Source organism: Galendromus occidentalis, unplaced genomic scaffold, assembly GCF_000255335.2.
Source record: "Galendromus occidentalis unplaced genomic scaffold, Mocc_1.1 scf7180000076006, whole genome shotgun sequence".
Lineage (NCBI taxonomy): Eukaryota > Metazoa > Arthropoda > Arachnida > Mesostigmata > Phytoseiidae > Galendromus > Galendromus occidentalis.
Window position 1 is genome coordinate 654,960 of NW_003803996.1, and position 15,070 is coordinate 670,029.

Below are 15,070 nucleotides of genomic sequence, written 5' to 3' on the forward strand. Positions count from 1 at the left end.
GGATACCGCAAGACTCGAGGCGACTGGCGGCGCTGAGCCCACGAACGGAACGTACCGGCTCTGAGCATTGGCTTTTTGGCGGCCAACGCCGCACAACCAACTGATTCGAGCCTTGCTCATTCCCCGCCCCCTCTTCGCTAGCTTGCTGTCGTTTGAAGCAACACGATGGGTCACCTGTTTTCCATGGAGCTCTCCGCAGGCTGGTTGGCCTCTCCACCAAGTGGAAGACTGACTGAGCCAAGCAAGCAAGCATCAAACGAGTGACCGAACGACGGGAAGAGTCCAAACGGTGTCGACTTCCCGAGACTCTGCTTGCAACACCTCTCCGCCGTCCTTGTCGACGCTCTCGGCGAGCTTGTCCTTAGCGTATCCCCGCGTTGATCTCTGCTGTCGCTGACCTGTCGAGACCATGTCAGGAGACGGGCCGGCAACGCGGCCCTCCGGACGCGAATCGTGTCTCCGATTTTATACTTCGTCGGATACGTCGAGGCGATGCAAACGTTCGGGAGAGGGAATCATCTATGAACTATTTAAGGCTGATGCGGTGGATAACAATCATCAGCTGATACTTTGGCACCGTGCTTGCTCCTTCTGGTGACTTTGGCGAGAAATCAAGTCCGGCGGTACACCCTACACCTAGAGCTGGAGGGACGTTTTTGACATCATAGGTTCTCGACGAGGAGGCGAGAAAAAAACTCCGACTCGAAAATGCCAGATCGAGAGGAAGAAACCTCAGGAACAAGTCCGTAGAACGACAGGGCGACGGGAGTCCTCTATTCGGAGCGATTCGTGACCCTGACTCGCGGAGCCCCGCGAGCGGACAGTCAAGTTTCGACTGCAACCACGACTCTCTGACATACGCGCTTACGACCCGGGACTCCTACTGGCTTGTCATTTTCCGTAACCGCAGAAAGAAAAAAAGCACGACATTTGAGATTGCAGAGTTACAAACCACAGACAGGCGCATATACGCGAAGGCTTCCAATCTGGAGGCGCTCGGGCTGGGGCGGATGATAGGGGGTGGCGAAGGGAGCGTTCGAGGGCCGACCCATTGGGCGAGCGACCGAACGGGTCGAAGGACCCCACGGGGGACGGTGAGGCCGGTCACGGAGACTAGGGCGTCGGAGGGGACTCGTTGCTAGACAACACGGATACATTCTGCCATGATAGCAGCGAACTATGCTCTATTCAGCGGGAGCCCTCTGCCTTCGCTCTCGACTGTCCTACGTCATGATTCGGAAATGTCTTTGGGCACTCTTCGGCAGGACCGATGGAAATGGGGACCGGTCACATAGGAAAGAGAGTCGGTCAGAGACTTGGTGTTCCGCTCGATCCAATGTTGAGAGGCACTTTCTAGACTTCGCGATCCACGATCGGATTTCGATGTTGTTTCACTGCGCGACGTCTCTTGTGAAGCATCGCTACAAGTCCCAGCGGTCGATCAACGATTGCCGGGAACCACAGCGCAGAGAACCGCATCCCGAGTCAGTGTGCTTTGCATCGACACCATCTCTTTACTTCCTGCGATCACAGAATGCCCAATAGAAATCATCTCCGTGGAGACGGCTCCATGGAGGAACGAAGGCTCATCTCATGATGAGGACTTGATAATTGCTGGTCTGGCATCGTATTTCGAATATCTATACCTTAGACGCTCGGGGCAGTAAAATTCGTATCGGGAATACTGCCCATACGTAACTCTGGATCATAAACGAACCCTCAAGGGTCCCGCAGCCACCGAAACAACGTCATGCTCTCACGCCGAAAATAAAACAGAGCTTGCGGTCTCGATAGGAGCAGTTTTCCGCTGCTGACATCCGAATCCTATGGTTTCCAACGACGACGTGAGTCGGATGGAGCGCACGCCGTGGGAGCTGTGCTCACAAAATTATACATGTTGTGCTCGCTTCTATCTCGTCGTTGCTTGCATCTGGCTCACGCTCGTCTGGAGCTCGCTCGGCCCACAGGCGGTTTCCGGAAAAACCCACTTCCGTGCGCCGTGTTTTCGGTCTCCCCGCTGCCTCTCTGCGAGCCAACGGGCGAGAGAGCGAGCGAGCGGGCGGGCGGATGGACCTCCGTCCGAATATCCGAATGGACTCTGGAACATCTCAATCCTCTTAATTCGGAAACTCCAATGTGCCTTCCGTCCTCGCAGTCAGATAGCTTGTATCCGGCATTTCATGGATCGACGACTCCAAGAATCCAGTCGAGCCCTGCTGGATCTTAATGGTCTTTCCGATGAGTAGAGAGTAACATTCAGAGGGGAAGCTGAGCGTCGATGATTATTCTGTGCCCTGACGAAGGAATCGATTTACGGAATTCCAAGCGAAAATCCGTCATTCTTAGTCGGGCCCGCTCACTGGAAAAGTCCATCGCACCTAGAGCTCCCCCTTGGATCACGGAGCTTTATCTTTCTATGTGTCCGAGCCCTCATCGAGGTTCGAGTTGTCACTGCGGAAGCGAACTTCCATGGCTCGACGGCGAACTTATACTTGTTGCTTCTCCCCTTGGAATTCAAACAGATTCGCTGCTCGTGCCGATCAAATCGACTCTTTGAGGAAGGTCGGAAAGCTGCATTCTTGGTGAGCGATCCCTCGCTGCGGGCGGGGCTGTTCGCGTTCCGCGGGAGTGTTCCTCGCGGGTTCCGATTTTTTCCTCCGAATAGAACGATCGGCTCGCCACACCACGAGCTCCTTCTCGGAAATCGCTAGTCTGTCGATTCGAGTGCTTCTGAACGCGCGAACGTCTGCTTACCTGGGTTCCATCCCCCCGCGTTTCTTTTTGCGATCCATCCCTGGATTTGAGCGACCTCGATGGGAGCATCCCATATCCTCTGCCTCTCTCGAGGGAGTCTTCACTCAATCATTTCTGTCGAATCCCCTCTCCTATCGATCTCGTTGATCCAAGCCAGAATCGAGCTTGTGCAACTCGGCTCTGGCTCGAGCTACGTCTTGTTCCAGTCCCTGTCGTGTTGGAGATGTGCAGAAGAAAAACGAGCTGCGGTTCGCTATCGTCGCAGCGGAACGTAAAGATTTGCGGCAAAACAAAAGACTTCTTGGTCGTTTGGCTGAGGCGAGAAGCTGAGGAATTTCGCGCATCACGTTCCTACGGACCCAGCTCTCGTTCCGCGCTCCCTTCATACATGACATCCCTCGCTGCGTAAGAGACGACGTACTATATGCCGTCTCGTACCCGAGCGGCCCAAGCGGCATTCCGAGCGGATGTTTCCATTGTGAAAAACTGCGGGAATTTCTGTCGTCAGAAGCGTCATCGTCAACGCTCGCGGAGCCTCCCTCGTATTATACAACGAGATTATCACGGGCTGACCGAGTGACTGACAGAGATAAAACGGAACATTCGGATCCGCTGGTGGCTTCCAGAGAATCGAAGTTAGTTTTTCACTTTCCCCAAAACGGGGCTCGATTCCCGGGCCTCTCGACTTGAAGAGCATGCGTCGTCAGCTGGATCGAAGGTCTTCCTCGACTACATCAGGAATAAGACGCGTCCTCAACAGACTCCTCGGGAAAGACAACAAACCAGATCAGCGGCAGCCGGCCTCCCCGAGAGGAATAGCACTACTTCTGGTTTTGACATCGGAAGGAGATCCTCGGAGCTGTATGAGACTCTCAACTCCACGGCAGTGTTCTGCTTATTCGTTATTCCAGCTCATTCCGGCTCGGGGATAGGCCCCGGGAGAAAATCGTATGGTGGCGGACGGACGATTAATTCATCTCGAAGCTAGACCTTGCGATATCCTTCTCCCCTTCAGCAACTCGAAGTGCACGGAAGCGGAACTCCGCCGCGCTGCTCGCGAGCCGAGTCGCCCAGACTGAACAAACCCGCGTGTAGCTAGCTTCTCTCGAGCATTCAAATGTAATTCGATGGGAACGCGGGAAGGCGGGAGCATCCTTAAATAGTCTGGTCACTTCCACGAATAGTACCGCTCGCCAACGATGTCTGCCGCTCTTGTGTAGACGCTTCCGCGGGAGCCATAAACTCGAAGAAAGCGGGAAAAAACGACAGAGGCATTCGTCGTTTTCATCAAAGGCTCAGCCAGCAACATCAATGTCGCGAGCATCGCTGCTCTTGTTGCTATGGTCGGGAAGCGCTTCTTGTACATGAGTAGCCTTGCTCGCCGACGTTCCAGGAAACATTTTGAAGGTCTGATTGAATTTGTCCGAGGCCTCGCCGCGGAGAAGCTCGAACCTTCGGTAAGCAGGCGCGATCGGGTCACAGAATTGATTGACGTCCCTCTCGGAAACACGGAACCGATAGGGAATCTCGGCGGGGATATGAAGATAGGTGACCGTGGAGATCCTAGATAAAGTAGAACCCGAAGGCGGATAAATCGCTCGAAGGACACTTCTGAGTCCTCAGCAGGTCGGAAGGCAACGAGGTAGCGAAGATGACTCCAGACTCCAGAGCCTTTCCCAACTGAGAAGTAGAGCTCGACACAGGCGCAACCGCTCATTCATTGGGCGAACACAACGCGCGATTCCCCCGTTCCCTTCAAGGAATGGGTCGGGATGCGGGGCTTAGCGGCGAATCGCATTGCGGATGACAAAAATCAGACTGCCCTGGCCTTCTCCGAAGTTTCGCAGGTGGCTCTGACTTGCGACCTCCGGAGTTCTGGGAAGCCGTTGGACCGGCCGTCCAACTGGCGTCGGGAACTTCGCGCGCCATCGCGAATACGTTCTCACACGCGTGGCTCGGTACATTTCCGCGGCTCCTCCTTTATAGGGATTTTTGCGCGGAAGGGAAATCACGGTCACAATCATTGTTAGAAATTACCATATAAACGAACAAATTATAAGAGCATTGGCGAACAGAAATCCCATTATTCACTCCTAATCGCTCCCATTGGGCGCCGATAAGTTACGAAGGAGCAAACTCGAAATTTGTACTCACGTAGCGAATTGTACCTCCTGATGATATTCTCAAGGAAGGTATTTTGCGGGGCAACAAGGCCCCTGCGGCCTCCTGGCATGGTCACCATTCCGGAAGGTTCTACGAGCGGCGGCTCGCGTCACGGATGAAGATGAAATTAATTTTGTTCACAGTTGTCAACCTCGGCGGCGACACTGGAGGCGGTGACCGCGACTCCTGCGATGATCAATCCGATGAAAATGACGATGAATGATGAGAGGGTATCTCTTGATTTTTTTCCGCTCCCTGATTCGTTTCTGGTTCCAGTCGTGACGGCCTAGATGGTGGTACCCAGAGAACCGGAAGGTGAACAGGCCGCAGTACGGGCGAGCGAGTGTCAAGCGCCTAGCTCACGAGGCAGTTAGCGAGAACAAGTTGGAAGCCGAAATCCGCAAGTTTTTTTCTCTCACAAAAAACCTGCAGCACCTCTTATCTACATCAGGACGGATCCGCCTTGAGGCAGACTGGTAGATGGTGCTCACATCTCACAAACCGAGTCTTCTCTTAGTTTGCCCTTTTCTTCCACACCAGATGCTTCCACGATGGTGTTGTAGATTCAAGAAATTCCTGATGTCATGGATTTATGTTGCAGGAGAACTTATCTAGAGGTGGTCAGGTTCGTTTTCACTTCTGTGGATGCTTTCGCTTCTCGTGACAAGCGTCGAAGAAAGTCAAAGTTCACTTCTAATTCACTTTTGATGAGCACAGAGTCGATCCTGGATCCAGAGAACTCCTATTCCTCATGAGCCAGTCCACCGATATCCTTTTCACTTCCGAATGAGATGAAGTTCCGATCGTTGATGATCCGCCGTTTCGGTCGCTCCAGTCGACTTGAATCCGGATACTTTGATCAGAGGGTAAAATCAGCTGGGGGATTATCCGGATGATGGGTGGATTGCTCGAAGAAAGAAAATTTAGGAAATCAAACTTTAATGCACTTGCACTCTTTGTCACACACTCCGTTTGTAGTCGAATTGTGGTTCGCTGGCGTCTGTGGAGAAATATCGACATCAGAAATTCACCCTCGGATTTCGATCCGAAAGCGAAGACAATCTCATGACTTTCCACTTCGAACTATTATCAGAGGATGCGGGATCTAATAGGGAAGTGCGGTTCGAGTCGTCCATCTTTGCATATAAGGGAAGTAGGATGAAAGGAACTGGTCGAAATCTCATTTGGAAGAAATTTCATGTAATTTCCCGAAAATTGAAGTGACCAGAGTTTCTTACCCAGGTCTTGAGCTTGTGAGGTCCCGGTTCGATTCGATTCAGAAATCACAACTAATAATCATGGTGTCGACCTCATCATCATTGCGACCATTGTGACAATGATCAGAACGGTGACAACAGAGAGAACATTAGACGCATAGGCAGAGTGAACGAAGCAATTTTCGAGGTGAACGCGTTCCAACGGGTTTCGTTTGCTGGGTATTCGAAGGTAGCCTGGAATTCCGGATGAGTCCCGTGCTCCGCTCGGGATTGCTCTGCTAGTGCAAGTGTTCAATTTCCTCGTCGATTACAATTTTCCGAGCAAGTAGGAGATTCGAGTCGTCTATCCGTATTGATACGTTACTACGAATGAAGGATATTCCGAGTTGTCGACACGATCAGTATCCCGAGAGCAGGAAATTCGTACCTCCGCACACCTGTACCGCGCGCACCTGCACCCCGCGCGGCACCGAGCTCTCCTGGTTTTCTCTTCCGAAAGCTGCGCCTATGCTCAGAATGCAGGCGGGCCGCCGGTATCCGAGTCGTCGAAAAGAGAAATTAGGAGTCTCGCGGCGCGCCTCGCGGACGCACGCCGCACCTCGCCCTACGACGTCTTCACAGCGACGAAGCAGGCGTTCTGTTTTTTGCGTCGACCTAGCGAGATAGAAAGCGTGAACAAATCAATCAGGTGTGTTGCAGAGGCGATGAACGGTCATCCTGGCGCAAAGTCTCGATTCTGAAATCGGAACCTCGATCCGTTCATGGTGGCTTCGGATTTCAACAGGAACGGGATCAATCCTCGTCGACACGGCGAGATTATGAGACGTGGATTTCACAGACGATGCTTCTATTCCTACTTGCTCCTCCGTTGTCGGTTTCTTGATTGTTCTCCGGCCCGTAGTCTCCGGTTGTCTTGATTATCCCTTCTTCTATCGGTCTGTGTGTCCGAGTTTCGTTTCGTCCAACGGAGAAATATCGGTGCCTTGGAGTCGACGCCTCGATGTTGTGCTTGATTGCGAGCAGAACTTCAATGACAAATACTGCCAATGATCGCTGTCGGTCGGAGCGCGGAGCACGTCCGTCGCACGGTCAGTTGACGAAGTTTCGCGGCCCAGCACGCGTGGATGCCCGCACGCGTGCGTACCCGCGCGTGAGCGAGTTTCTTCGCGCGCTCTCACGCACGCAGGCACGCACGCAAACACGCGCGCTCGTTCGTTCGTACACACGCACGCACGAACGAACAGTTCGACGGCGACGGCGGCGGCGACGGACACGCGACTCAACGCAGCCACATGTGGTTGGCCCTATCGCATGCGGTATGTGTTCATGTGCCGCAGCCGGCCCGGTCCAGGCGCCACTGATACTTTCCGCCACGTAGGGGGAATGGTTTCTACCCTTTCCAGAAAATCCTTTCCACATCCCCCTCCCCATGTACGGCGTCCCCCGCGACCACGACTTCGATCACAAGTCGCAGCGGCTCAGGGAGACGCCCTCACGCTTCAGGGCCGCCACATAGGGGCCGGGGGGGCTCTATGAGGGAAATGGGAGAGGGATGAAGGGCAGGTGGTCATTCGGGGAGGGTATGCCCGAGCGAACGAGAGCGAGGGGAAGGGTCATTCGAGAGAGAGAGAAGGCAGCGCTACCCAGCCCGGCAGCCAGCGTGGTGAGTGAGGTAAGAACAAGGAAACAAACTGGGGAAAGGGGAAAAGGTAATGGAGAACCGGACGCCTGGGGATACCATACCGCAGTCTCCTCGGCGCCGTTCACCTTCAGAGTCGCCAGGCACCCGCTTGCTTTCTCGAGCTGGCCGCGCTTCAGACCCTTTCTCAACAGCCCCCTTGTGACCCGACGCTTGCGCATGCGCGAGGTGAGCAGCTCCTCGGTCGTTCCTCAGCCCGGGAAACACCTTTTCTACTATCTATCTGTCGGTCGGTCGATCTGTCGTCCTGTTGGTCGGCGGTTCGCTCTGTCGGTCTGACTGTCCGTCTGTCTATCTGTCAGCGTACTATTTCTCTAGTTCTTCTCCTCCAGCTCCTCCTTCTTTTTCGCTTGTACCTACTGCTTACCCCGGGCTCTAACACCTTGCCAGTGAAGCTTACCGTCTCTCTTTCTCGCTGTCTTGAGAGGCTATAATCCGCTTGATTTCAGGGGGTATTATGCTCTCGCAGGGCATGTGCTTGTTTCGTGTTCCCAGGTTGCAAATCGAGTTCGTCTGCTTGCTTATACTTTTGAGATTCCGTGAGGGAAGCAAACTTTCGCAATTCCTCGTCCCAGAAGTTCTTTGCTTCACCGGTCGTGGTCTCTCGTACGAGCTCGGGGCTTCTTTGACCCTATCCTCCCACCTCACCCTGGGTCGGCCAAGGACAGCGGCATTCGGACAACAGCTTGTTGATGTCCCGTCAAGACCCAAAGATCTGTGCCGAGACCGAGTTTGAGTCCCTTGATATGCCCGCATAAATATTCACGGGTGGGAATCTGCGGAGGGCCGCTATTTGGGAGACTAATAATTTATGGTCGAGTATGAGTGGAGCCTCCCGACCGAAGTTGTACTTGGTCTTCGAGCGGGTATTATAATGAAGAAAATGGATACGCCGCAATCTTGAGCCGGGAGAAAGAATTATGCAGTTTCCACTCGGGCGACGCTGCCGAACGCAAACTCATCCGCTCGATTGCAAGCTCCTGTCCGAGCGCAGCCAGTCGCAGCTCACCGCTGTCGGGCGATAACCTGTTGCACATCGAGCGTACGCAATCGGCGGCTCGCACTGGGCTGCGACAGTTGTACGTCCAATGGAATCGATCGCACTCATTGCGCTCTCGCGTTTTTCCGCGAAGACGTCTGACTCCTTGGCGATACTCGACAACATGCCAACCGTGTTCGCAGATTTATTCCTGCAATTTCCTGCTCATCCGCTCGTGCGATTCCATCTGAATGGCCACCAACCTCTCCCTTGGAAAGTCTTGACGGAGCTCCTCCGGATGGCCGCTCCACGGGCATGTATAGCGGTGCCGATGACGAACATCGTCGCAGAAGTCCTTATTCTCCAGCAGAACAGTGAGATCCTGCTCGAGAGATCTAGCTCAGTCCCGCGGACTATGTTTTCTGCCTGTGGCACGAATTCCCGTACGCACTCGTGTCTGGAGCAATCCCCCCCTGCGGACTTGGAGGACTTAGTCACTCCCAATTAGATTGGCGAGAAAACCGGCGAGACCGACTACTCCGTTTTCGGAAACAGGAATTCTGAGCAAGCAGAACTCGGGCTCCACTCGCGACATTCCCGAGCTGAAGCGGGGAACGTTCCGGCGAACTGATACCGTTTTCGTAGCAAGCTCACACGAGTATCGTGTTGGCGAAGCTCTTCGGCTCCCCAGGTCGATAAATATTTCCGGTCCGAATTCCATGCGCTCGGAAACCCAACGGGAATCCTCGCTCTGTCTCAACAAAAATACTTCCACCGCAAAGTTTCCGCAGGTTCTCGCGACCGACACGCAACAAAAAAGCTTTGAATTGCATCGCTAGTTTCACTCGAAAATTGCGTTCTCAGGAGTTTCCCCGCTTTGTTCGTCATCAGATCCTCCATAACTCGGCGGCTCACCGAGTGAAATTCGCGCTTGGTCGGGCCTGAACTCAAAACGGAAAACCCAACCAGCGATGAGCCTGAGCGAGATGAGATTTATAAGATATATTCTCATCCATCCGCGATTCTCCTCGCGGTTTCAGATATGACATGAGAATTTGGCGCTCTATGCTCTCCGGAGAGGAGTGTATATCGTCGGGTCGTCGTGAACTTTGAGTGAGTCGATGCAGCGGAGACCTTCTTCCAGTCTCTCGGGGAGGAGACAAATGAATCCCAATCGGCTGAACAATAAGAATTCTAGCTCTATACCTTAATTATCTTCGGGTGCCGCAGAGCCCTATCGAAAGTCGATGGCCCATTAGGACGCACTTCCATCCTTCAATGAATATCCGATTTTCCGCGACAGTACCTTACAGCCAATAATTATTGTTCCGATCTCCTGCGATTTCTGTTCCGACTAAATCGTTGTCAGAGAATCAACATATTGACTCGGAGAAGCGGAAAATATGCCCTGACTGTCTGCTCCGGCGAATTTCGTGGAGCTTGTGAGCGATCGTGCGGATCGTTGGAATCGAGAGGAATCTGAGCCGACGAGATGAACAGCACATCAGCTCCGATTATCAGTGTGAATCCGTCAACTCTAATCGAACATGGACACCGCGAGCGCTCCTCTATTGGCATCGCTGAGCTGCGTTATTCAGAATGTAAGGAAAAGATCACGCAGCAGGGAAAAGGATGGAAGATATAAGAAGACCGAAAAGTGCAACACGGAAGGAATCAGGGAGGGGAACTCGAATGAGCATCAGATCTTCCGTTGCGCCCCGAAATGGATTCGAAGCGCACAACAAAAAATCGGCTAACGAGACGCTGCAACGGTGGGCAGATCAAGCTGTGGGATCGAGTCCCATAGCCCGCGGATATTTGAGGCGTCAAGATCAGGATTAAGGCGCTGAGGCGCGAGGCGGACCATCGGGGCCCTAGCCCTGGTCGGCCCGATATTGACCTCCTTTGTGTCGAAACTCCGTCCCGCTGTTGGGTGAAGTTTTTCCAGTGAGGGATTCGAGCAGGAGTCATGCCTTAATCGTAGCTAGACGCCGTTTCCGTGGCCCGCAGGTTTAGTACCGGCTTCCGCGGCTCGATTCGCGGTCTCACGCGGTTATACGAGTGTTAGACCAACGGAGGGTCAATGATGAGGCTTTTTGATGGGATGCGATTCCAGGGAATCGTACGGGAAAATGCGTCTACCCTCATTCGTTCATTCGATACAGGGGTCCGGAACCCGGACGGGACGGTTCTCCACGCACACCGTGACGCGGCCTCCTCTCGGTTTTCCGCAATTAAGGGAACACGAGATTAGCCGCGTGCTGTCCAAGTGAGTCTAATCTTCCTCCGCTGTCCATGTGGAAGACTAGTGAGATCCCACTATTGGATTAAACTGGGAGGCGATCTCACGTGGGCGCCCGCCGGGCAACTGGAACATGCGACTGAGAGCCTACGTGGAAGTTGGCGGAGACGAGTGCCGGGGCAGAGGTCATGCTCTTAGCGATGAGGAGCTGCAGATCCTAATGAGCGGGGCACGGCTCTTGTCAAATTTAAACAATTCCAGCTTCTATTCTGAGGAAACCGAGCAGACAGGCGGAGTGCAGCGGATCGGAATTTTCTTGGGGCAACAATGTCACGGTCTCCAAAGGAAATTCGGCTACCTGAACGCCCTCCACCGACCAAATGCATATCCCACGTCGAATCTCTCCCGGTTTTTCGATGGCCTCCCTGGACTCTCAATACTCTTTGTAGCAATTTCGGAATAGGTCGAGAAACTCGGACACCAGAGGAGGGTCGATTTGTTTTCTTGTGAGTTTTCTTTGTTTTCCCTTCAGCATCGCCCAAAGCGAGAGCTGCGGGCGAGCGAGCTAGCAAGCAAACAAGCAACCCAGGTGAACGACGAGAGCGCTGAGGAAAAGGGAAGAGGAATCTGGGCGTGCTCCTGCGATCTCTTTCGGCCGAAAGACTGGGCGGTGTTCTCGCCGATCACGAACTCTTCTGCCCAAGGCGGAGTGGGCAAAAAAGAGAAAACTCGCCTTCCTTCAGGTGGGGTGGACCAACGTCAATCGGTGGAGTCCGAGAGGATTTTTCGGAAGAGATTAGCGACAGGCGGTCTTCTCTGATTGGAGCATTCCCTGCCCGGATCGTATCCAGATCGGAGCAGCGAAGAGAGAGGTGGGTTTTGCTACGCAGCAGAGAATCCGTGCGCAGCAGAGAATCCGGAGGATAGGGACTTCAAGCTCAAGGAGCTCAGACGGGCTAGACTCCTTCCCTCCTGGAACACAACGACCTGAAAATGAGCAACAAGTGCTCTCGGGCTCCTTGCAGCCCTTTCCCAATTCGCTTTGTGCTTGGTTCCAAACAGGAAGAATGAGAATACGCCCCTTCCTTGGAGAGCAGCAGATATGGAATGAGAGGAAATCAGACGAGATCAGCGCGTCGGAAAAAACGTGGGACTGAAGTGGGAGAGGAGCGAAAGAGATGGGATCCGCCTCGGGGACAGCGGGAAATAATAGCCATGACGGCGGAACAATTCCAGTTGCGTCGGGGAGGAAAGCAACAGGCCGCCGTTTCGAAATCCACGGTCGGAGCATCGACCGGCCTTATCGTTCGCGGATCGTCGGAGAATAGAGCATCTGGGATGTCTGAGCTGAGTATGGTTCGACGATCGGACGAGACCGTCTAGGTAGGTAGGAGATACCGTCGGCATGTCTTCGCCGAAAATATCCATTGGAACTCAATCATTTGCCAGTAATTTCCGTATCGACGCTTTGCCGGAGTAAAATCGCAAGATTACTCGGGAACTCGTGGGGAATGCGCGTCACACCAGGCTCGTTCCACTCATGTTCCGGGAGTCGCGCGGAGGAGCTATCCGAGTCCAGATTTCATCTCGTCGGCCTGGCATCGGAGGTAATGCGCTTAGTGAAGGACTGCCGGTGGACTTGGCTCAAGCTCCAGCTAGCTACCACCAGAGCTCAAACAATGAAAAAAAGAGCTCCTTTAATCCGGCGGATTCCGGGAGAATAAAAAAGGATGGCGCCAAGAAGAGTCTGCGATCGGGAGAATAATCCCTTCTGATGGCCAGGGAAGATTCATTGGTTAGTCGCGTCTGCCACCTGTCTACCTCGATCGGTGCCGTTCGGAATGCTTGTCGACAGCACAACTTGATTATGGCGCCTATTGCAATCAGAGCTCTGCCAAGGCATTGAGCTCGCAAAAGAGCGGATGAGGGTTTTGCGAATCGTCCCGGTCGAGAGGTTTAGAAACGTTCGCGACCTCGGAAACTCGAATCGACCCACCATTGAACCGCGAAAAGAGACGTCAATCTAATGAGGGAGCTGACCGTGAATAGGCACCTATTCGCAACGGCATTCGAGATGCAATTAGCGCGGAAATTAGAGAAACTTGCTGATATGCCGCGAGACGATATTCGCACCCGCATAAAAATGTTCCCATCTCTCTGCTGACTGGGCGAATGGTGTGAGCATTGGAGAGTTCCCGATAACGGCACCGCAGCAGATGCGAATGGTTTCCCAGTGTGGCTCTTCTTCAGGGAATCGGGAAATTGCTCCGATCCGATGGGGATTCCATGTGATGGAACTGCTCCCATCGGGAAAGATTGAATCCACTCGGAGGCTCTCGTGTAAATATGCAGGCGTTCATGATGATACTTGATGGCCTGGCTTCGCTTGAGTTCCAGTAGAAAGACATGGTCACGTTTATTCCCTCCACAGCTCAGAGCAATATTCGTTCAGGGAAAAACGGATGTGTGCTCGGGATATGCAAATGACTCAACGTCATGCGTTCAAGTTCGCGCAGCGGTACCTCGCTCATCTTGTGAACGCTCGGATTCTCCACGACCTGAGGTGTAGGTATAAGCGAGGACGTGCAAAAACGGGGAGAGGTCACCCGATTCTCGCGCTCAGTGAGATAAGAGAGATTCGGCAAAACAATCAACACGGAGTCGGATGTCCGGTCCGTTCGAACCCGGAATCGACGAAATGCTCACAGGAGCGACAGGTCCACGCTACTGCGGTATCCCGATCACTGTGATAAACGGAAGCGCGAACCGTGTTCTGACGAAAAGCGTTCCGCTAAGCCCAGACACCCGCGATTACGCAGTTCTCTCGGAAGTACCGAAGTACATTCCGAACCCCTTGTCCCGGATCGAATTTAGATCGAAGAATTTGAGGGCTTGCATCGCCAACATCATCCCAGTATCGTTCAACGATTCTTTTGGTCAGCCCTGGGATTTTAGGTCTGAAGTGCTCCATGGACAGTTGAACTTTTCCTGGCCTCGGAGCCGTAGTGGCATCATGCTTCAGAAGTTCAAATCGTGAATTTTTCATTGGCTTGGTCGCTCATCCACTTTGTCAGCTTCCTTGGGATCGCTATTCTATCATAATAAAACAGGTCGCCGCTGGCTTAGACTATCCAGCGTTCAATCGAATATTGAAAATCCTCTGAAACGAATTCAGCGATACCGAGAAAAACATGACGTAGGCCCCGCGGAGAAAGTCCAAGAGGATTACGACGCAAGCTTCCGCATGAGTTACAGCCATATGTTCATCGAGACGACGTCACATGGAATCAGAGCATTCATTCAGGGAGGCACGAAGCTCGCGAACTAGGCATGTGACTTCCGGGAAATGTGGTTGTGACGCGGGAGGGGTTTATCGATATGCCCTAACTGAAGATCCCACGGAGCTTCGAGATCTGATCCGACCACGACCGATCGGAAGCCGAATCGAACTCGTTCTGAACAACAATTTCCAATGACGTGAGACGTCCCCACAAGAGATCCAGATTCCGCGACGCTCCTAGGAAAAAAGGCCGCAGCTTTTTGTCAGAGGTCTGAGCAGGACGCCGAGACGAAATGCATCGCAGAGAATCGTTCGAGATAGATTTGTCCTACATGGACTGCTTCTGCACTCGACGCATAGCAAGGATTCGAGCACTCGTCGGCGTCGAGACGACGACTCACAAGCTCGGGTTTATGACGCCGCTTCCACTGTAAAGGTCGTTCGCAATCTTGAAACCACTTCTTCTCCAGCAATAGTGTGGGAGGCCGTACGCGAGTGTCCCTGGTATTTCCAAGATGGTTCCGAGCATAATTTCGCTTGTTATGCAGCGGCACTTGAAACCGACTCGACAAGCTCCACCGTACGAGGGACTTTCGTCTGCCCTTACGACGCCGACGTATCCCGCGCACTTCGAGCCATGCTTCACCCGAAACAGTCGCAGTTTTCGACGACGCGCCCGTGAATTCGGATCCATCGCGTGCAGACTGAGCCGAACGAGTCGTTCACCAGGACCCGA

At 53.3% G+C, this 15,070-nt stretch overlaps 1 protein-coding gene across 1 annotated transcript in view; it reads right to left on the minus strand.

The window, feature by feature from the left end:
- The window catches only part of LOC100899109 (potassium voltage-gated channel protein eag-like), a 36,052-nt gene extending 31,065 nt beyond the window's left edge, over positions 1–4,987 (minus strand). The window contains exon 1 of the mRNA XM_003738540.1: positions 4,909–4,987. Coding sequence (XP_003738588.1) covers positions 4,909–4,987 — 79 coding nt within the window. The remainder of the gene's footprint in view (positions 1–4,908) is intronic.
- Positions 4,988–15,070: the final 10,083 nt, after the last annotated feature.